The following is a 22,273-nucleotide window of genomic DNA, read 5'->3' as shown; positions in this document are numbered from 1 at the left end:
CAGGTGAGGGCTCCGAGGGTGTTGGCTGGGGTCCCGAGACGGGAGCGAGAGCTGGACACTGAACTCCCTGGGCCGTCCCGGGTTTGGACAGATTACCAGGGACAGGTGATGGACGGCCAGCCTCCGGATTCTTCCATCCAGACTCATGAGTCAGGGTCAGACAGTGATAAAGTGAGGGTGGCCTCTACCTCCAAGCCCACCTGTGTGCCAAGTGCTGGCCTGAGTATGGGGATGGAAGTGTTATCTGTCCCGCTCTACATCAAAGCTGAAGTTGGGGACGGGGCGGGGGCATGGTCACAAACAAACAAACAAACAAAAACTAACAAGAAAGTAAAATCTTTGCTGGCTTGGTGCTCAGGCTTGTAATACTAGCACTTGGTAAGTAGAGGCCGGGAAATGGGGAGTTCCAGAGCAAACCAGAGAGTGAATTCAGCACCTGAGCTACTGAGACCCTGCCTTAGAACTCAAGCGAGCAAGTGCGAGTACTTGCCTGCTTTCCAGCACCGCACCCTCCTCCCTCCCCACCCTCCTGCAGAGATGGCTCAGCTGTTAAAAGCACTGGCTGCTTCTGTAAATGGGTTCATTTGGTAACACCCACATGAACTCCAGTTTGAAGTGATCTGGTGCCCTCTTCTGGTTTCCATGGGCACTACACACATATAACGAACTTACATTATATGTAGGCGAAATACCCATGCATATAAAATAAAAATTTTTAAAGTCATTTAAAAATTTTTGTTTGTTTGTTTGTTTGTTTTTCAAGACAGGGTTTTTCTTTGTAGCCCTAGCTGTCCTGAAACTCACTCTGTAGACCAGGCTGGCCTCTAATTTAGAGATGTTGGGATTAAAGGTGTGCACCACTATCGCCCAGCCAATAAAAGAAAAAAAAGTTTAAGGTAATGTGAAAGTAACTTAAAGCTAAGACTGTGCTGATGTTGGCAGCCTGAGGTTACAGGTTCTGTGCCATAATTACCAACCGTGTTGTAGGGCTATACAAAGAGTACGGCCAGTGAGGAAATGCTAGTAGGAACATTCCAGAAGCTGTGTGACTCTCCAAGGTGCTGTGGTTAGGGAGGAGCCCAGCATCCACCGCAGGGGGTGTAGTGAAGAAGGTCCAGTGGAGGGTTGGACTCAAGGCCCGGTGACTCTGCCAAATGGAAGCTCTGCCACCCTCCTTGACATCCTCGTCCTTGATGCCCTGTCAGGAATGTTGAGTGGTTGTTTATCTCTGTCTCCTCTAAGGTGCCCAGCACACAGTAGGTGCCCAGCACACAGTAGGTGCTCAAGAAATATGCAGTGAGTAACTGTGCTGTTTTTTTTTTTTTTCTGGCAGCATGGCTGAAATGGACAAGCGGTTCCAGCAGATTCTGTCTTGGCAGCAGATGGATCAGAACAAAGCCATCAGCCAGATCCTTCAGGAGGTGAGCCTTTGCCTGGGGCCTGACTGCACCCTTCTGTAGGACTCCAGGCGTCCTGCTCAGGGAGCCTGCGGGGCATCTGTCTCTTGTCTGTCACACACACTGCTGCTCTCTGCAGCTTTCTCCTTTGCTGAGACTCTGCAGGTGCCATGTGGAGCCTGAGATGCACCAAGCAAGGCCCCACCGCACTCCCTTAGGCTTTCCCTGAAGCTAGCCCTTGGTTCTTCCTGTGCTTGTCACGGCCTTTGCCTATGGGTCATCCCAGCCCTGCTCAGCCGGCTTTCCCAGGCTTTTCCACGTCCCTTTCTGGCTCCTCCCCTCTCCCAAGCTGATATGATTTACCTCTGGGACCAAGGACCCTGTTTCTCAGAGAGGGCACCTGCCTGTGGCTAAGGGCTGGCTGGGGATCTGGGTAGATTTAGCATTTGTCACCAGTTCCTCATCTGTGAAATGGGCAGCAGAAGCAGGCATGCCACCTGTTCTAGAATGCACTGTTCAAGGCCAGAGAGGTGGCTTGGTGGTTAGAGGGATTTCCCAGATTCCCAAAGACCCAGTTCCATCCCCAGCACCACATAAAAGGGTGAGTAATGCACACCTGTAATCTTACCATGTGGGAGGCGGCTTCTGGAGGCCTGGAAATGAAAGTCACCCTTGACCTGCAGCTACATAGGGAAGCCACCCTGGGCTGCATGAGACCACCTCACCTCAAAAAAATAAACAAGAAAGTCTGTGTGTTGTGGTGCACCCCATTAATTCCAGCACTAGAGAGGCAGAGACAGGAAGATCTCTTGAGTTTGGGGCCAGCCTGGTCTACAAAGTAAGTTCCAGGACAGCCAGGGAGACTGAGAGAGACCCTGTCCTAAAAAATAAGTAAGTAAATAAAGCAAGGGGAAAAAAGAAGCAGAGAGCATGGTGGCCGCCCTCGGGAGATGGTGGGTCTGACTTCCCGTGGCCACTGACACAGGGATGTCAGGCATTCACTCCTGCCAGCGCAGCCTTCCTGGTCCCCTTCGGCTCCTTCTTTTCACTCATAAATACATTACATGAAATATGCGTGCCAATGTATTGATATATATTGTATATGTATTCACATATAGGATTAAAGGTGTGGGCCACTGTTTTAGGTTTTTAATTAATTAATTTAGGAGTGTATGTACATGGTATATTTGTATACATTAGTCACCAGGCATCCAGGTGACAGGATGTGTGTTGGTTTACTGAAATTTCCAAGTCAGACATTTCTGTGATTTTTGTTTTTTCAAAATCTTTCTTTCCAGCCAGGCAGTGGTGGTGCACGCCTTTAATCCCAGCACTTGGGAGGCAGAGGCAGGTGGATTTCTAAGTTTGAGGCTAGCCTGGTCTACAGAGTGAGTTCCAGGACAGCCAGAGCTATACAGAGAAACCCTGTCTTGAAAAACAAACAAAAAGTCTAGTATCTTGTGTGGAATGGGTATCAGTTCTTGTTTAATATGAGCACTTTCTTAGCTGAGCAGACTTCTCTCAGGGACTCAATCTCTAGTACCATGGGGGTGGGGAGGTCATAAGTGGATAAGACTGTGGATTATCCTTCCCCCATGGAGGACCCAGGACTGGAGGCCCCCTGTGTCCTTCTGTCCCTGGTGTTTGGGGCTGTCCTTTTCCCACCTGTGGTTCCTGGTGCTCTTCTCCTCTTTCTGAATGTCAGGCAACATCACACAGATTCGGATTCTGATCAGCTATTTGACCTCAGAACCTCCACTTCCCAACCTCTGTTTTGTTTTGTTTTTTATTTTAAATGTATAAGATAAAAAGTTGCTTCTCCAGCTGTGTGTGGTGGCACAGGCCTATAATTCCAGCACCCAGGAAGTTGAGGCAAGAGGATTGCTTTGATTCAAAACTAACTTGAGCTACATAGACCCTGCATTGAAAGAAAAGAGAGGGCTAGAGAGATGGCTCAGCGGTTAAGAGCACTGACTGCTCTTTCAGAGTTTCTGAGTTCAATTCCCAGCCACCACATGGTGGCTCACAACCATCTGTAATTGGTTCCAATGCCCTCTTCTCATGTGTCTGAAAATAGCTACAGTATACTCATATAAATAAAGTAAATTTATAAAAAAAAAAAAAAAAAAAGAAAGAAAGAAAAGAAAGGAAAGAGAGAGAACAGTTATTTTTCTGTCCACCTGAGAACTGTAAAATCATACTCTAAGGTATTTTTTTAGGCAGATGTGGCTTCCCCGTGGCTGGCATGAGCACCCTTGTAAGAGCCAGGGAGCATGGCCATCTAAGCAGTGTATGCGTTGTCTCTTGCAGAGTGTAATGCAGAAGGCTGCCTTCGAGGCTCTCCAGGTGAAGAAGGACCTGATGCATCGGCAGATCAGGAACCAGGTGAGTGCTGGCCGGGCCACCTCGTCCTGCTCCTGCTTGCAGATCTGGCTCACGGGGTAACAGTTATTAAAACTCGAACCCATGGCTTACCACTTTGGAGACCTCCTTTTCCTCAACATTCCACAATGGGGCTGATGGGTTGTGCCTTGAACAGCACTGAAGGTGGTGGCTTCATCCCAGAGCCTGGCCAGAAGCCTGCTGGGCAAGTGCAGTGTGTTTCCCTAATGCCTGGCTGGAGGAAGGGCAGCGCTTACAGGACTCTCTGGGAAACTTGCCGGCTCAGACTCCAGTGCCTGCGTCAGCTCAATATCACTGATGGACACATGGCTTCTTGGGGTGGGTTGGAATTCCCAATTGATTGGGAAGCCAGGTCCTAAGACCTCTAAGGATGGACCCTGGCCTGGGAGGAGGAGACCACCCTCCCATCCATGGAGTAGCCTTGGGCGGGGCCCCTGCTGGGTGGAGGGGGGCTGGGACCAGAGGCGCTGCAAGCTGTCAGGCTATGGGAACACACGTCGCTGTGGATTCACACACTGTACCCACATTTTTGCATGCTCTCTTTTCTTTTCCTTTCTTTTCTTGTTTGACTTTAACAAACTTAATTTTTTAAACCTCCCTCTTTAATTTCAATCCCACATTGCCAGACATGAAGCTCATTCCTCTGACCAGGGAGGGGTTGGTGGCGTCAGATACTCAGGGTTGCGAGAGGCCACAGGGTCCTTGGCTGGCATGGGGTAGAGAAGTCACTGACTGTGAGCCTGTGGTGACCCCAGATATTCTCAATGACCCTGTTCCGTTTCAGACCCTGAGTTGGGATATTCCAGACAAACGATCTCTCAGTTACCTACTCTTTGGCAAACTAACGACACTAAGCGTCCATTTCCTTGTCCTTGTAACTAAGGCAGTTACACCCCAAGAGCCAGGGAGCTGCTGCTGCAGCCCAGCCTAGCACATAGTAGGTGATCAACACATAACTGAGGCTCGTCATTGGATCATTTTGTTGTCCTCCGGCCCCGTGGTAGCTTGTTTTCACTCTCTTCAGTGAGGTCCCAAGACTCACAGGTTCCCCTCTGTCCAGGGCTGCCCAGCCTCCTGACAGGTTTCTGAGTCCCTGCTTAGCCAAGCGGCGGCACATAAGGGATCCGTGGTGATTGTGAATCAACGTCCCTGTTTCGTCTTCTGTTTAGATTAGGCTAATAGAAACTGAGTTACTGCAGCTGACACAGCTGGAGTTAAAGAGGAAGTCCCTGGACACAGAGACGCTTCAGGTATGTGAGGCTCCCAGCCAGACACCCTCATTCCACTCCCGAACCCAGGGCGGCTGATCTTCAGCTGCAGACCCAGGCTTCTCCAGCAGACAGAGAGCCAGTCCTGCCCCATTAGAACAGATGTGGTCCATGGGCAAAGCTAGCTTTGTGCTGGGCGAGAGGGTCAGAGGAAGGAGGGTTTCATTGCCGGGCCCGCTGGGCCATCACCATCTCTGCATTCCCCTGACTGGGCTGGTGGCTGTGTGGTCAGGTGGGCTTTGGGTCCTCCTCTCTGGGCTGACATTTCCTGTGGAGGGAGTTCTGGTGTCCCAAGGGCATGTGAGCTCACAGACCCCGAGGGCAGTACAGGTTGGCACATGGAAAAAAGCGGGTACCCTTCTCCCTTCCCTGACCCTCAGTCTGCCCAGACGTACACAGGGACAAGGTAGGATGGCACGTGGATATGTGGATAGACGTATACAGGGACAAGGTAGGATGGCAGTGGATATGTGGATAGACGTACACAGGGACAAGGTAGGATGGCAGTGGATATGTGCTTGTGCCAGGCTTCTGAGTGTTCTCACCTGTCACTGTCACTGTTTATGCCCAGGGCAAGTCTGAGTTGACCCATGGCCTTCCAGTACTGAGAGTGCTGCTGCCCCTAGGCCTACCCAGGTTGCTAGGTGGCCTTAGACGAGTCACTCCTGGGCCTCTCTTTCCACTGTTCATGGCTAGCCTGTACCATCAGCCAATTAGAGTGTTCTTGGTGGCATCTGATGGTTCCTATAGATGAGGAACTGGCTTCCCCAAGGAAGCTGCTGCCATGTTGGTCCCAGCCCATTCAAGCCACAGGCCTCTCCCTGTTAGGACCACCATGGGTTCCAGAGACAAGAGGATAAGTGTGTGGCCACACACACAGGGCGGTTTGCATGTGTCTCCCTGTGTGGCAGCCCCCTCATCTGTACGTGGCACCCTCCTCACCGTTTGCTTCCTCCGTGTACTGTGGTCCGTCCAGACCCATGACTTGTTTCTTTTGTTCACCGTTTCTCACCATTTGTGCTCACCATCCCTAGAGGCCCATCCTGGCCTGAAGCCACAAAGAAGAGGGTTGACGGCTTGGGAGGAAGTGGGTGGCATAGTAGAGTAGGGGTGCCTTTGGGCTCTGTCCCTCAACTCAGCCTTGAGGCGTTAGTCAGTGGGGCTTTCAGGCGATGTGGGGCTGCATGGTGGGGAGCGCTGAGGGCTCACGGTGGCCTCAGGTCGGATCCTGTGTTACAGGAGATGGTCTCAGAGCAGCGCTGGGCACTCAGCAACCTGCTCCAGCAGCTCCTGAAAGAGAAGAAGCAGCGGGAAGAGGAACTCCATGGCATCCTGGTATGTCCGTGGGCTTCTGTGTGCACGCCTGGACATGCTCACTGCTTTTCAAACGCTTGTCCCATTGTAGCTCACCAAAGGGGAGCGTAAAGGGCAAGGGACAGCGCCACTTGGCAGATGCTTTAGTTTCTTGTGCACCCTTGTTATAAGAGAGAGCATTTACTTTCACTCAACGGTCCATCCTGTGGGGAAGTCGCAGCACCAGAGCTGAGACAGCACAGCATCTCCAGTATCCAAGACACACTGTAATGAACGCACAGCAGATGTTAGCCTCTGCGCACGGCGCTCCCCGGGCCTCAGGACTGGGCTCTCCAGGACAGGACGTGCCGTGCTGCGAGCAGACCAGCACTTTTAGCAGGAGTGGCCTAACCCTTCTCTGTGGCTAGTTGTTTTTACTCTGATGTACATCAGGTGGGCTGGGCCCCACTTACTAACGTTGCTCCAGACACTTGAGTGTCTGGTGCCTACACACTGAGGGCCAGGGCTGGAAAGATGGAATCACTGCTATCTGTGACTGTCTCAAAGGTCCCCCCAGGCCAGTTGAGAAGAGTGAGTGAGGCCGGCTTCTGCGGAGCACACACAGCCCATCCAAAGTGACCTGGCCCCCATGGCGCCTCAGTAGTGTGTGCCTGCTGCCCGTGCCCTCAGCAGGCTAAGGGAGGAAGCCCCAGGCTAGCATACAGGCAGGACCATGGTCACAGAAGGAAATCTGCTGGCACAGAGCTACACTGCAATCCCAGCCCCTCAGGGGCTAATGGGGGAAGATGGTGATTTCCAGGTCAGTGCAGGGACATAGCGAGACCCTGTTCCAGAAGAGTAAGGATGCAGAGACAGGACAGCTCAGCGGTGAGAGCACTTGTTGCCAAGCCCAGTGAGCCGAGTCCCTACTGGGCACCCACGTGGTGGAAGGAGAGAACCAATTCCCCGAAGTCGCCCTCTGACTTTGACACATGTGTTACTGGGGTGGAGTGCATGCACAATGCGTTAGTGTAATATACAAATGTAAGGAAGAAAAGCAGAGTTCTTGGCTCTCTCAGGAGGAACCATTAAAGGACCCAGTGTGGCCCACAGCAATGGTTGCTATGGTGATCATTACTCAAAATCACTAGCTCACTGTCTCATCCTGGCACCTGGGGTATCGCCCACCCAGAACAACCCTTTACGAACATTCCCCACACGGCAGAGTGGAGACCTCTCTGCCATTGGAGTGTCAGCCTTATCCAGCAAAACAACCTCTCTAAGAAGTCCTGGGGGTCCTGTAGCCACCTGCCTGGCATCCAAAAGTAGGCATGCCCTTGTTGGGGACAGAGGTGGCTAGCAAGACTTTGCTGTCCCACAAATGGACCAAAAGGAGTCCCTCTCAGAGGTAGTAGCAGAATGTGGGACCTAGTGCGGGAAGCCAGGAGCAGGCTCCTGGTGCCACATGTGTGGCCTTCGCAGCTCCTTGCCCTTCCCCATGCCCACTCCCTGTTGTTGGGCACAGCTGGGCTTCCAGCTTTTGCTCTGTGGCTTAAATCAAGGACAGCGAAAAGTCATGTACTCACAGGAGCATAGTAGGAAACCCCGTGGTCTGGTGGTCTCTGTTTCCTGACCAGAAGCTAACCAGTAGCTTCTGTTCTTGGCAGGCGGAATTAGAGGCCAAGAGCGAAACGAAGCAGGAAAATTACTGGCTCATCCAGTACCAACGGCTTTTAAACCAGAAGCCTTTGTCCTTGAAACTGCAGGTAAGGACCGTGGTACTCATCTGGCCCAGGAGCTTAGAGGGGCTCTTTCCAAAGGCACCTCAGCCCAGCCCCACTCCAGTGTGCCAGCTCCCTGCAGGGAAAGCGAGTGAGTACTCTGATGAGAGAGGAGGCAGACATTGGCCTCTGCTGAGCAGGTGGGCGGGGCAGCTGCAGCTGTGCTCCCTTTGGGCTCATGCACTCAACACGCATGCGCAGGTGTGGTTTTGTTTTTTTTGTTTTTGTTTTGTTTTGTTTTTTGAGACAGGGTTTCTCTGTATAGCCCTGGCTGTCCTAGAATTCACTCTGTAGACCAGTCTGGCCTCGAACTCAGAAATCTGCCTGTCTCTGCCTCCCAAGTGCTGGGATTAAAGGCATGCACCACCACTGCCCAGCTGTGGTTTTGTTTTTGAGACAAGATCTCCCTGTGTAGCTCTGGCTGGCCTGGAACTCACAGAGATGCCCCTGCCTCTGCCTGCGGGGATTAAAGCTGTGCTCCAACACACCTGGCCTAACACACACAATGTTTTTGTTTGTTTGCTTTCTTTTTGTGAGACAGGGTCTCACTGTGTATCACTGGCTGGCCTAGAACTCAACATGTAGATCAGGCTGGACTGGAACTCACAGAGGTCCACATGTCTCCAACTTCTAAGTGCTGGGACTAAAATGTGCACCGTGGACAGCTTGGTTTGGGATTTTTATGAGACAATCTCACTTTACAGCCCAGGCTGTTTGCGAACATGCCATCCTCCTGTTTCAGCCTTCTGAGGGCTAGAGTGACAGGAGTGTGCCACCATGCCTGGCTTACGTTTGTATTTTATGTGTATGCCTGGTGTGTGTGTGCATGTTGCAGTAAGTGTACGATGTGTGCAGGTGTGTGCAGGTGTACAGGTGTCTGCAGGTGTGTGTAGGTGTACATGCAGTGACTGGAAGCGTTTTCACAGTCGCTGTCTTTTATTATTTTATGTGTGTGAGTGTTTTGCCTGCTTGTGTGTCTGCAGCTTGTACACCTGGTACCCATGGAGATCAGAAGAGGGATTGGCTCATGGATTAGCTCGTGGGGCTGGAGTTATAGGACAGGAGCCACGATGCTGGTGCTGGAAATCAAACCGGGTCTTCTGAAAGAGTATTAGTGCTCTCACCACTGAGCCCTCTCTCCAGTTCTTCACCTTTATCATTCATTTATTGCTTTGTTGTTGTTTTGAGGCAGGATCCCTCAGTGAGCCTGAGACTCGTTAGTTCAGGTACATCGGCTGGTCAGTGAGCTCCAGGGATAAACCCACGTCCAGTCCTAGGGGATAGCCTGGACAACTATGTCTGGTTTTGCGGCTTAAATTTTTAGTAAAAATTGACTCATTCTATAAATACTTTTTAAAAAAAGATTTATTAAGGCCGGGCGTGAAGGCACATGCCTTTAATCCCAGCACTTGGGAGGCAGAGGCAGGTGGATTTCTGAGTTCGAGGCCAACCTGGTCTACAAATTAAGTTCCAGGATAGCCAGGGCTATACAGAGAAACCATGTCTCGAAAAGAAAAAAAAAAAAAAAGATTTATTATATGTAAGTACACTGTAACTGTCTTCACACACACCAGAAGAGGGAGTCAGATCCCATTACAGATGGTTGTGAGCCACCATGTGGTTGCTGGGAATTGAACTCAGGATCTTCAGAAGAGCAGTCAGTGCTCTTAACCGCTGAGCCATCTTTGTTGTATTTTATTTTTGAGGAGCATCAGGCTCACAACAACAAAACAGTTAAGAAAGGTCCCGGCTGTCCTGGAGCTCACCCTGTAGGTCTACAGACTCACAGAGATCCACTTGCCTCTGCCTCCTGAGTGCTGGGACTAAAGTCTTGTGCCACTAAGCCTAGCCTAGATTTAGTTTTTACTTAATGTAAATCTATGTATGCCATGTGGATACAGGTAGTCTCTAGCCCAGAGGGCCTCAGGCCCCCTGGAACTGGAGTTAGAGAGTTGTGAGCTACATGCTGTGGCTGCTACGAATCCACCCTGGGTCTTCTCGGCCACTGAGCCTCACTCACACCATTCTGGTAGCTTGTTTTTCTCTCCTCTGTACTGACCGAGAGCTTCCAGCCCATGGCCACGCCTCTCCCCGTTGTTCTCAGTACCTGCCTGTGCCCGGTGTGTGGCCCACCCGGCTTCTTCAGCCAGCTCCCTCCGGAGCTGCATGTTTACGTGACTATTTCAAGTGTAGAACAGCAGTGAGCTCCCTGTGGGTGGATCTCCATACACTTAGCACACACCCTTCGGTGGGGAAGAGCCCAAGCACGCTTGTGTGTCATGCACTCTGACAGTCCCATCTTGAAACCAGTGTATCTTTGGTTCCCTCCACTCTAACACCCTTGGCCTTCCCCATGGGGCCATCCTGCAGGAAGAAGGCATGGAGCGACGGCTGGTGGCCCTGCTGGTGGAGCTTTCTGCAGAGCACTACCTGCCCCTCTTCGCCCACCACCGCATCTCACTGGACATGCTGAGCCGAATGAGCCCCGGAGATCTGGCTAAGGTGGGCAGCCATTGTCTTGGGGGAAGTCAGGAAGGCCCAGTGTGCCTGGACTCACTGTCACAAAGGGGGTATATTTGTTCAGTTTGTAGTGAGTCAAGGTCTGTCCAGGTCAGGTGACTCGAGCTTCTCATGGCCAGAACCGCTGCCCCATTGCCTCTGCTCACCTTTGCCCTCAGCCTGTGCAATGGTGTCACACAGTTATAGCTACGTCCTGAACACAACATGAGCTCCTTTTGTGGAGTTAATCCACCGGCACCTCCCTGGGACGTATACATGCCTGGCATCATTCTTAGTGTCTCACGGCAGCCCATGAACCGGGAACTTGACTCTGAGTGGTCTGGCCTCAGGGTCCCTGCTCTCATCCGTTCTGTTGTCCTGCCTCATCCAGGACAGTGCAGGGCCCATGCTTGGGGGCAGTTCCTGATGACCTTCGGATAGATGCAGGGTTCTGGGCTATGCGCCCAGGCTCTGGGGTGTCGGCTAGAAGGCTCTGACCCTGCTACTTCTCAGCAGAGGAGTTTCAGTAGCTCTCTGTCCTAAGGTCACCAGGCACAGTGACAGTAGTGTCAGGAAAGCATTCAGTAAACACACATGTCACAGGTTTCCTTTGGGGGCTCAGTTCTCCCCTCTGCCACAGAGGCCCGATTGAGCCACCTGCAGGGCTGTGGTTCTACCTTGCCTCATACTGACCACAAGGTCCAGGCCTCCCTGTTTCCAGTGAAGGTGCCGGAGGTGGAGGCTGAGGCAGTCCTATGGGCTGGACAGCATATGACAGCTTAGTAGAGGAGAGCTGGCTCCTTGCCCTCAGCCCTTGGTCTGCTTTTTCCTGTTTGGCCACAGGTGGGCGTCTCAGAAGCAGGCCTGCAACATGAGATCCTACGGAGAGCCCAGGACCTGCTAGCTGTGCCTAGGGTCCAGCCAGGTACTGACTCTAAGCTCTTTTCTGGGCTGTTCAGAGGCTGTACTTAGCAGTCTAGGGGCTACTGGCTCCAAGGCAGAGCTGTAGGCACAGTGTGGGCTATGCTGGGGGAGGACTGGGGACTGAGGAGGCAGCCTTGGGGCGGTCCCATTCTGCCATCACCTGATGGACCCATGCTGTTTCCTGAGGAGCCTGGTAAAGAAGCTCAGCCACTAGCCCAGGGCCTCTGTCCTGCAGTTCCACCACTGGGTGGCGATACGGCTCTAGGCATGCGATGTCCTCTCTCAGAGCCTCAGGCTTCTAAGGTTTTTCTCACCTCTGAGCTCCACAAGCAGAGTGTGTGGTAGCTGGGTGCTCCCATCTCACAGATGGACACGGAAGAATTAATGAGGCCGAGAGGGAGATCCTTCCCCTGCTCATGGACGGAGGCACCCCCTCTCCCCTCCACCCACCCCCGATTACTCACACAAGCTAAGACTGGGACCATCTGGGGATGGCTTAGCCTGTCCCTCTGATTTCTTCAGAGTTGAAACCACTCGAGAATGAGGTCCTTGGTGCCCTCGAGCCCCCCACAGCTCCCCGGGAGCTCCAAGAGTCAGTGCGACCGTCCGCCCCCCCAGCTGAACTGGACATGCCGACCTCAGAGTGTGTTGTGTGCCTGGAACGTGAAGTAAGTGTGGGGAGACACCAAAATGACCCATGTTCCATGACCCAGATATGCGCAATGCTGACATTGTCTAGAGTCCATTTTCCCCAGAGAAGGATTTTTCCCTCAGCTTATTAACTATATTAGGGAAAATTTCCTCAGGCATGACTCACCAAGAACATGGTTTTCCCGGCCAGGCCTTTGTAAGATTGTTGCAAAATTAACACTTATTGCAAAAAGTAAACATACCAGTGCTTAAAGCACAGGTCCTCCCTCCTGCACAGTTGCTAAGGGAGCCGGGGCAGGGCACGGCAGGTATGCCTGCAGCCGTACTTAATGAGAGATGAAAAAGGCAAAAGCCCTGTGAGTCTGAGGCTATGGAGCAAGACCCTGTGTCAAGAAACCCAAAAGGGGCTGGAGAGATGGCTCACACTCACTGCCCTTCCCTGTACCATGTCGGGTGGCTCATAACGTCAGGGGATCCCACACCCCCTTCTACACTTCCCGAGTAGAATACACACATGAGTTACTAAGGGGGCTGCTGTAGCAGCTCGGTAGCTCTCTGACCTTCAGCAGACTCCGGGGTGCTATGCGGCGGAGGGCACAGTGGTTAGAACTGTAACCAAGGCACTGTCCTCAGGCTCTGAAAGGGACTCCCAATTTCTTGATATGATACATGACTTTGAAGCAATTGGAGACTTCTCAGGCCATGTGCATACTGAGGGGTCTTGCTAAGACAGAGTCAGGGAACACATACGAGGCTAGTGACTATAAGGTGGAAGTCATTTTAGGCTAGGCATCATACTTTGGCAAGTGTGAACACAAAATAATTACAAATAGGTGGAGGGCCAGGTAAGCAGTACACGCCTGGCATCCCAGCTGGGGGTGGAGGCAGCTCAGTAGCAGGGCACTCAGCCTGGCATGCACTGGAGGAAAGAGCTTTTAGATTGTAGATATTTGAATGCTATTACAATCCATGGAAAAACAGGTACAAAACTGCCAACAGGCCTGACTAGGTTTTCACATCCACTGGCATCTCTCGGGGCTTTGATGTGGTCATGGCTCCAGAACTGAGCGGTCAGGATGTTGCTGCTGCTCTCTCCGCAGGCCCAGATGGTCTTCCTCACCTGTGGCCACGTCTGCTGCTGTCAGCAGTGCTGCCAGCCTCTGCGCACCTGCCCACTGTGCCGCCAGGAGATCTCCCAGCGCCTCCGGATCTACCACAGCAGCTGAAGGCACAGCACCTACCAGCCCTGGCCCTTCCTTGGTACCATCTCCACCACTGCTGGACTCCCACCTACCCTCATTCCCCAGACTAGGGCAAGACTGCCATAGGCCTTTGTCACCCACCACCTGCCACCCCGACCCCCACTGCTCTGAGCACTAGGCAGGCAGGTGGAATGTTCCTGGCCTGTGACATAGCTATTCTGAACAGTGAACAAAAGACAGGGCAAATCTGCTGGTGGTGGAGCCTTGGGGCAGGGGGCCAAGGTCCAGCGTAGGGAGGTGGCCCTGCAGGACTCAGGAATCCATGTTAGTAGCCAAGCCTCAGCGCTACACCCAGCTGTCTGCCCCTCCTGGAGGTGTCCATATCTGTGGAATGTATCAGCCATCCCGTCCTAAGGTGCACCAGTGTCTCTGGGAAGGGGTGGGTTGTGCAAGACTCCCCAGCACCCTTTTGCTTCTTTCTGAACACCCACCCTCCCATATCTGCATCCTTAGCCTACACAGGCAGGTTGATTCAAAACAGGAGCACCAGTAAATCTGACTCCTTGCAGAGTCACCCCTAGGTCCATGAGAACTTGGGAGGGGTAGGAGTAGGCAGAGTCCGGGGAGAGGGCAGCTCTTCTGGGGAAAAGGGCGAGAGCTGCTGCCCCTGGGTCAGAGGGAAGGCAACAGAAACATTGCCCCATGGAGAGTTAGGCAACACCCTCTTGAAAGAGGGCGAGGGGAACAGAGCCAGAGATGGGGGTCTCATTATTTATTTATAAGTAGCCTGTGCTCATGGGACAGGTTGTGTTCCTGCAATGATTATCCTAGGTGAGGGGGCTGCTGAGGCAACTGGAAGGCATGTTAACTTTCAGAGGGGCAGCCCACCCTCACCAGCTGTAGTGAAGGGTTCCATGTGACATGGCACCCTACTGCCCTCCCCAGTATAGTGTATATGGCCTACAGCATGTGCTCAACAAATATTACTACTTGACTGGCTCTGGGGGAACTAGACATTAGCACCTAGCTCAGGCCTGGAGGCCACCCTCATGGTGGACACATGGGACTGATGAGCCATCAGAAGGCTAGTCACCTGAAAGCTCTATGGCCTCTCCCCTTCTTTCTGAGCCTCAGTTTCTCCCTCTAAAATAGGGGATTGTAAGAATGAGTTAGAGAAAGAGGCCTCAGTACATTAGTTGTCATTTGGAAGTCTGGCTCCCCAGATCTCACAGAGCCAGGCCAGTACATGTAATCAAAGTACTGAGGAAGCTGAAGCCGGCAGACCCTGGGACTCACCAGTCAGCCAAGCTAACCGAGTTAGTGAGTTCCAGGCTAATGAGACCTCATCTCAAAACACGAGGCGGAATGATCCGAGATCCTTTGGCTTCCACATGCACATGTGAATTTGTACCTGTACACACGTGCAGGAACACACTCAGATCAGGGGCCTGGTAGCTCATATGATGAGCCCAAGAGATCTGGGATGAATGGATCCCTAGATACGGTAGGCCCAGATCTCCCCCACCCCAGCAGCACATGAGGAAATGAGCTTTAAATAAAGCGTTTATTGATGAGCAGAAGCTTACACAGTTTGCATAGATTCTTCATACCATATCTGGAAGGATGGTGGAAACCCCCAAGGCACTAGAGAACATGGAAAGAAGTCAGTACTCGGAGTGAGGGCAGGGGACTGGGTGTCCCTGAGCACCGGCCACATCCTGTGGGTCTGAGGCCTGCGTCTGGGGAGCAGGTCCACAGAGCAAGGGACACAGGACTGGGAGGGACCTCGTCCTGGGGGCCTTGGAGCGGCAGTCTCTGCTTTGTTCTCCCAACTCTGGCGACAGAGTCTGGGGAGAGTCATCTAGCTAACTGACTCTTGGTTTGACCCTTGTGACTAAGAGGGAAAGACAAGCCCAAATGGCTCACAAGGACATTGGAAGAGGGGTCTGGAATTATCAGGATTAGGTGACGGGAGCAGAGGCCATGAATGGTCAGCAGTGTCTCAGAGAGCCATAGCCCTCAATGTCCCTCTGGAGCCCCACCAGCTTCCTGGCACGTAGTGAAACAGCCCACAGCTAAGCCCTGCCAATGAGCGTTGTCAGCCAGATGAGCAGGAACGGGTCACCCAAGACACTCCAACTTCAGCTACCTTCACTTTGCCATCCTGGCAAAGACACTCCCAAGCTCCCTCCCCCTCAGGACACTTCCCCTGCACAGACTAACACATTCTGGGCCTTTCTCATTCCATCATGACCTCTGACCTCTAGCATCACTCCCCTGTAAGACCCCTAAGCCCCGCCCTCCCACAGCAGTAGCTAGCAAAGTGAGGCCAGTGTCTAACCTTGGGACCTGCAGGGAGTGGGCGGGACAGAGGCCTGGTCTGCCTTTTCCTTGCCACGTTGGTCCCAAGGAGCCCCAGAGTGAGATGACAGCTTCCTAGCTTCCTATACGTGAGTCACACCACCACTGCTTTCATCTGCCGCCGTAACAGTACGAGGGCGGGATGGAGGGGCTCCCCAGACCCTTGCACAAAGAGGAAACCCTCAAAACCAGACCCAGCATTGGAGATCAGCCCACAGAAAACGGGGCAGTAACAGGTGTACTGAACCCCATAAAGTGACTTGGGTAGGCCAGACCCCTGGAGATGCCACACCACCCCAGCCACCTTTCCCACAAGGCACAAACTGGAGTACCCCTCCCCAGAGGTGAGAGGCTGTGGTGCCCAAGGAGGAGCGCCCTGGTGCAGAGTCCAACAGAAGCCTGGAGGCCATGCTTAGAACTCCGTCTGCACTCCCGCACTGTCCTCAGTGGTGGTATGGATGGGGGGACGGCTACCGGGGCTAGACACCTGCTCTCCGGTCTCTTGGTCACTGGGCTTAGGGGGCTCAAGGTCCACAGCCTTTCCAGGTGGGAGATGCCGGAGGGGTGAGGCTGGCGGTGAGGCCTCTGGGACTGCCACGGGTTGGGAGCTCTCTTGGACTGGAGCCCCATTGAGAAGAGGGCTGGCTGGTGGGGAGCTTTCAGCCTGCAGGTCCTGGGCCAACAGGCCTCGGAGCTCGGTGACACTGTCCGGGGATGCAGGTGATGGCGGTTCAACGCCAGCCTCAAAGGGCAGCCCCGACTCCTCGTCCTGGACCACGGACATCACCTGCTTGGCACGCCTGCGCTTTTCTGTGAGGGTGGCTGCTTCAGAGGGGCAGGGGCTGCCACCACTGTCACCACCGCCGCTGTCACCGCTGTCACCGTACTGTTCGCCCCAGTCGATTGGTGTGCCCTCAGCCAGCAGGTGTAGATTGGGGTCACTATTGTGCAGAACCATGCTGTCACGGTAGAGGTTGTGTTTGCGCTGCACTGCGGCCTCCTTCACAGCTGCAAGACCAAAGAGACACAGCACACTCAGCATGGACAGTCATGGCAAACCAGACAGCCTCCTGGGCCTTGCTTTGCTCTGGGCCTTCCTGCCGCAAAAGTATAACTCAAGCCCAGAGCTCAAGCTGGCAGACCACTATGTCCCACTCTGACCACTCCACCCAGAGAGGAAACCTAAGGCACAGAGAAGCCAGTGTCTGGACGCAGCCTCTTCCTGGAGTCTTGGCCTCTCTCTGCCGCCTGTCTCTTCTGGGCTGCCCCTCCCTGCTCACCCTGCAGGATGTCCTTCATGACCGTCTGCAGCACCACCTCCTCGTACGTGTTCTCCACCAGGATGAACCTGGCAAAGTCTTCAAAGATCAGCTCCTGGAAGCGTGGCAGCTCCTGCCGGGGAAGCAGGCAGAGAAAGTTCAGAGGCTGCACCACCAGCCACTCCCTGAGGGGCTAAGGGCAAGGCGGGGACTCACCGACTTGCAGGTGGGGGCCAGCTTTTTGAGCAGGAAGGGAATGGTGATCTGCAGCAGCGCCTCTCGGAAGAATCTCTTGCGCACAGAACTGCTGTCATAGTCGTATTTCTGCAGGGAGGAGGGCAGGAGGGACTCTGGGTAAGGGGCTCAGCTGGCAGGAGGGTCAGACTCAAGCCTGGAGCATTCACGTGTACCCTATGCGCCAGGTGCTTCCTGGGGATGGTGTCTGGCCGCTCAGCCCTGGGCTTGGCTGGCCATGTCGACCCCAGCCCAATGGAGTCAGGCTCACCTTCAGCACGCGCTCTAGAATCCGCTGGATGGATTTGCACAGCTCCTCCTTGGTGGGTCCCTTCCCCAGCTCTTGGTGCAGGAGGGTTTCGAAGGTGTACACAGCATTGTCCATTTGCTACAAGGCATACGGCAGAGTTCATGAGACCCTTTCTTCCTGCATCCCCAGCCAGTGCCCATCCTAGGCCCGTGGCAGAGGAGTCAGGGGTGGTCTGTAGCTTGTGTGCTCTCTGGGAATCTAGATACAGGTGTCTGCCTGAATGCAGAAATCCCAGCAAGAGACTAGGTGGCAAGGACAGCTTCCTGGGGGAAGGGCTGGATCCTATGGAGACCTGATTGGCAGCTAAGTGAGCAACGGGTGTTCTGGGAGGCATGTGGCGGGAGGTCTCCCTCTCCTGGTGCTAGGGGGCCATGGAAGGCAGCTAGCGGGGTGTGGGCTCAGGGGACACACCTCTCGCATGTGGATCTGGGCTCGCTGCTTGAACACGGAAGTGCTAGACACGTCGAATCGCTGCTGCAGCCCGTCGAGCCGCAGTGGCTCCATCTTCTCATAGCAGCTCTGCATCTTCAGGGGGTGGTATGCCAGCTGGGATAGCTTCTCCATGTACTGTAGGGAGCAGGGCCACATGGGTGAGCACACAGCCCCCACACACCCACATACTGCCTGGCCTGGCACCAGCCCAGGCCATACCTACCCAGGGATGGCCTCCCGGAAATGGTGCCCATTCGGGCAAGCCCAGGAGAAAAGGGAGAGGGAACCTAAAGGCAGACTGTCACAGCGTTGAGGAGAAAGGCCAGGCACTGGAAGACAGTTCTCATGCCCTCTGGATGCTAGTGACCTTGCAAAGACACCCACTTACTCTCTCTGAGTCTTTAGGCCCCAACTCAATAGACATCTCTTTAGGATTATTGAGTTCCTTCTGTGTCACGCACACATTCTGATTATTATTGCCTGGGACTCCCAAACTTGAAGTCTGAAGGAGGCGGCTAAAGTTCAGGACAGACTCTAGACAAAGGCAGCCAACAGGGGACTATAGGAAGACATTCAGCCAGGCAGTGGTGGCGCACGCCTTTAATCCCAGCACTTGGGAGGCAGAGGCAGATGGATTTCTGAGTTTGAGGCCTGGACTACAGAGTGAGTTCCAGGACAGCCAGGGCTACACAGAGAAACGCTGTCTCGGAAAACCAAAAAAGAAAAAAAAAGAAAGAAAGAAACATTCACCCGGAGAGCTGAGTCAGCAGAACCATAGGACAGACACACTGTATGGGGTGTGTGGCTTGTAAACGATGCAGACCACATCTGAAGCTTGCCCTCCCCACCTCCTTCCTCCATTCCCTCTCTGTATAAGCCATTTTCAACTTAGCAACCATCTTGCTCCATAAAGACTGATGGTACAGGGTAAAAATACCCACTCTTTCCTCTAGGCGACAGATCCCTGTTGGATTCTGGTCTCTGTAATGCTGAGAAAGGGCAGCCCACCCTGAGACACACAGCAGATGCTCTGAGGGACACCAGACCCGAGCCCAGGTCTCACCTCGCCCAGCTTGTCAATGCCACCCTCGTTGATCACGTTCAGATTCATGTCTGTGACCTCTTTGAAGAAGACATCCCGCACCTCGGTGAAGCCCTGGCTGGTGGGCACCATCAGAGCCTCCAAGATGGATGGGATGTAGGGCTGGACGTGGTTCCTCACGCACACCTCCGCCTTGGGGAGGATGAAGGCTGTATGGGGAGGGAGAGAATTTCGTTGGTGACAGAGCCTGGGACACAATCCACCCCACCCCATCATCCCAGCCCATGGATATCCCATCCTTAGAGAGGGATCAATAAAGACAGCAGATCAAAGCAGAAGAAGTGCATCTGCCATCCCAGCACTCCAGAAGTGGAGGCAGGAGAATTAGAAGCCCAAGGCCATCCTCCACTACATATTTAGAGTTACAAGTCTGAAGCTGGCCTGGCGAGAAAGGGGGAGAGGAAGGGAAGAAAGGAAAAGAATTGTAACACAGATGCCTCAGGGGATCCAGTGAGCTTTGTGGAAGCTGACCCTGCCCTGGAGGGGGTGGCCTGGCTCTTTCCAGCCAGTTCTTCAGAACATCCCAACCCCAGCATGTTTTACCCAGAGGGCATTCTGAAGTCTACCCCGCTTCTGCCCAGATGATACTTATAACACACAGTAAGCATCAACTCTTAGTTTCCCACTAAACTCCCAGTGAATGTGGCTGACCCACAATCACCATCAGCAAGCCACCACCCGCTGGCACAGAGTCAAAGAAACACAACGTGGATGATGGAGGACGCATATGCCACCTGGAGAAGCTAGGTATTCCCAAGGTGACATGACGGTCCACCAGGGCGACACGTCATCAGACCTGACAGAGGTTTGAGCCTCAAAGACAAAAATCTCCACATTCAAAATCTGGGCCTAGCGTCAAAAGCTTGTCACCTTAGGAACTCGGGAGGCTGAGGCAGGAGGATCACAAATCCAAGTCTAGCCTGGGTCGCGTGTACGACATCGTCTCAAAGAGTAAAGGAGACTAGAGTCGCAGCTCGCTGACAGAGTGCTCATCAAGTGTGGATGAGAGTTGAGTGAAGCCCTAGGTTCGATCCCCAGCATGCCAGAATCAAATCTGGGTTTGCAGAAGTAAAACTTAGAGAAGAATCTGCAGGAGTCGGACGGTCATGGATTTGACTCTGATTCTTCAGCAGAATAACAGGCAGGCAAGTGAAGGATTGCACTCTGAGGAAGCTGGCCTGGCCCCGGAGGGCTGGCTGTGTGCAAGCATCTGCCAGTGGCTTCTGACCCGCCTACCTCGGATCTTGCTGGCCAGATGCTCCTTGGAGGTGATGATCTGGTCCATGTCGGTGCGGATGACTGCCTCCATGGCCGGCCGGGCCCGCTGCAGCTTACACAGCACGTCCTCAAAGTGCACCTTGGCCTGTTCAAATACCAGGCGGTACACAGCGTCCGAGATCTACGGAGACAATGGAGGTGTCGGCGCCGGGGCTGGGGACCGAGTGCCGGCTGTTCCCTGTCAACACCCATGTCCCCGCCAAGGGGTCCCAGGCCCACACACCTGGATCCACTGTCGCTGCCGCTCCTGAGGCTTTCCCTTCAGCCGTGGGCCAAGCTCTGCCTTCAGCGCTGGGCCCAGCTCCTCCATCACCAGGTTGCTTAGGATCTAGGACGGAGAGACAGGAGAAGGAGCAGGGTTAGTGTCTGTCCATCCATCTGGCTTGTTTCTCTGAATCTCTCCAGCCACACTAGGACTTTGCTCTGTGGCGCTATCTCCCAAGCACATCCTACAGGTGTCTGCCTGTGGTGTCGGTCTCCTGTGAGGCAAAGCTACTGAGGAAGGGGGCTGTGGCCATCTTGTCCAGAACTGCCCTGCCCTCCGGGACTCAGGGACACGAGTGGACAGATTAACAGGGGTTCCCATTTACCCAAATCTGTTCTTGCCATCTCTTCCCAAACCTGCTGTACCCTAGAGCCCCACTTCTGATGCAGCCTTACCCACTAAGCCCCAGGGTGACTCCCGAGGACCCCTCACACGGCCCTCTGACCTCACCTGCACCTCGTTGCCACACAGCATTTCCCAGGTGCCGTACTGCTCCTTTGACTGGCGGTACATGCGGATGGCGTCTGTGAATGCAGGGCCCTCCACCTTTGAGTTCTCCGGGATCCCTGCCCAGGACAGAAGGAGAGAAAGGGGTCAGCAATGGACCTTCCAGTCGTCCGCCAAGACTACCCAGCCAGGGCATGCACAGCAGGAGAAGGCCGTGGTTCACCCTGTAGCACCATGGCAACCCCTGCTACCCATCCCTCTCCGAATCTCCTTCGTCCTCCAAGATACCACCACCCTGACCCAGCACAGCCATTAACCCACCCCACAGAAAAACAGCTGAGAGTAATGAACAGCCAAACGAGGTGAGAAAAGCCATCCAGCCCTAAAGACTGCACGGCATAGCTCTAGGACACCTGAGACTCACATTCTAGCCCTGCTCCCCACATGTGGCTGCATTCGTGTCCTGTGACCCTCCCGTGGTGTGACAGACGGTAAATATTTCCAGCTGCACAAGCCAGACGGCCTCTGTCCCAACGCTAGACCTAACATCCAGGTTGCAAACAACAGAGCTTTTCTTTGTCAATACACCTTGCTGCAAAAGTAGGCCGGGGGCTGAACCTGACCCGTGCACTGCTTTCTGGACCTTGAACCCCAAAAGAGCCTCAATTTGCTCTTATGGGAACAATGACCCTATCCTGCCCCCCCCCAACATGCTCTAGGGACCTCTGAGCTGCAATGTGCAGACAGTGAGCTACAGGAAGTCCAGAAGGATAGCACCAGGGCCTCTTGAATAACACTTTGTGTGGTTTTGGTTTTTTTGAGGTCCTGGAGATGGGACCCAGGGCCCTGAGTATGTCAGGCAAACACTTGACCACTGAGCTGCAGGCCCAGCTCCTCAAGTGCACTTTCTATCAGAAGCTGAGGAGCTATTTCTCTTTAGAAATGGGCCCCAGGTCTGGCTTGTCTATGTACCTTATTTGTACAGACGCTAAAACTTTACTGACTGAAGGGCTGGGGCTGCAGCCCAGTGGCAGGGTGTGTCTAATCTGCATAAGGTCCTGAGTTCAGTTCCTGGGTGGGAAAGAAGGATGGAAGAGAAAATTGGGAGCGTGACCATTGCTAACGAGTAGGAAAACATGCTTTTTCTACGTTGCTGTTGCTACTGGT

At 53.5% G+C, this 22,273-nt stretch overlaps 2 protein-coding genes across 17 annotated transcripts in view; one reads left to right on the top strand and one right to left on the bottom strand.

The window, feature by feature from the left end:
* The window catches only part of Lrsam1 (leucine rich repeat and sterile alpha motif containing 1), a 36,440-nt gene extending 21,437 nt beyond the window's left edge, over positions 1 to 15,003 (top strand). For 13 of the 16 annotated variants that reach the window (XR_374086.3, XM_006497965.3, XM_006497967.3 and 10 more), the window contains 9 exons: positions 1,334 to 1,421; positions 3,708 to 3,782; positions 4,970 to 5,050; positions 6,308 to 6,403; positions 8,029 to 8,127; positions 10,513 to 10,644; positions 11,485 to 11,566; positions 12,088 to 12,233; positions 13,317 to 15,003. Coding sequence is in view for 15 of the 16 variants with exons in the window: in XM_006497965.3 (XP_006498028.1) it covers positions 1,334 to 1,421; positions 3,708 to 3,782; positions 4,970 to 5,050; positions 6,308 to 6,403; positions 8,029 to 8,127; positions 10,513 to 10,644; positions 11,485 to 11,566; positions 12,088 to 12,233; positions 13,317 to 13,442 (925 nt within the window). In the remaining variant the exon portion in view is untranslated. The remainder of the gene's footprint in view (positions 1 to 1,333; positions 1,422 to 3,707; positions 3,783 to 4,969; positions 5,051 to 6,307; positions 6,404 to 8,028; positions 8,128 to 10,512; positions 10,645 to 11,484; positions 11,567 to 12,087; positions 12,234 to 13,316) is intronic. The other 3 variants (XM_006497968.3, NM_001379443.1, NM_001379442.1) reach the window with 1 other exon arrangement.
* Positions 14,965 to 22,273, bottom strand: part of Niban2 (niban apoptosis regulator 2) — a 49,120-nt gene continuing 41,811 nt past the window's right edge. Inside the window, exons 6-14 of the mRNA NM_146119.2 lie at positions 21,110 to 21,225; positions 20,618 to 20,722; positions 20,353 to 20,515; positions 19,078 to 19,265; positions 17,994 to 18,149; positions 17,544 to 17,660; positions 17,255 to 17,362; positions 17,060 to 17,171; positions 14,965 to 16,787 (exon numbers count right to left, since the gene is read on the bottom strand). Of these exons, the coding sequence (NP_666231.1) occupies positions 16,192 to 16,787; positions 17,060 to 17,171; positions 17,255 to 17,362; positions 17,544 to 17,660; positions 17,994 to 18,149; positions 19,078 to 19,265; positions 20,353 to 20,515; positions 20,618 to 20,722; positions 21,110 to 21,225 (1,661 nt within the window). The 3' untranslated portion in view covers positions 14,965 to 16,191. The remainder of the gene's footprint in view (positions 16,788 to 17,059; positions 17,172 to 17,254; positions 17,363 to 17,543; positions 17,661 to 17,993; positions 18,150 to 19,077; positions 19,266 to 20,352; positions 20,516 to 20,617; positions 20,723 to 21,109; positions 21,226 to 22,273) is intronic.

Source organism: Mus musculus, chromosome 2 (assembly GCF_000001635.26).
Source record: "Mus musculus strain C57BL/6J chromosome 2, GRCm38.p6 C57BL/6J".
NCBI lineage: Eukaryota > Metazoa > Chordata > Mammalia > Rodentia > Muridae > Mus > Mus musculus.
The sequence above is the reverse complement of the archived record's forward strand: the minus strand, read 5'-3'. Positions and strand labels throughout refer to the sequence as shown.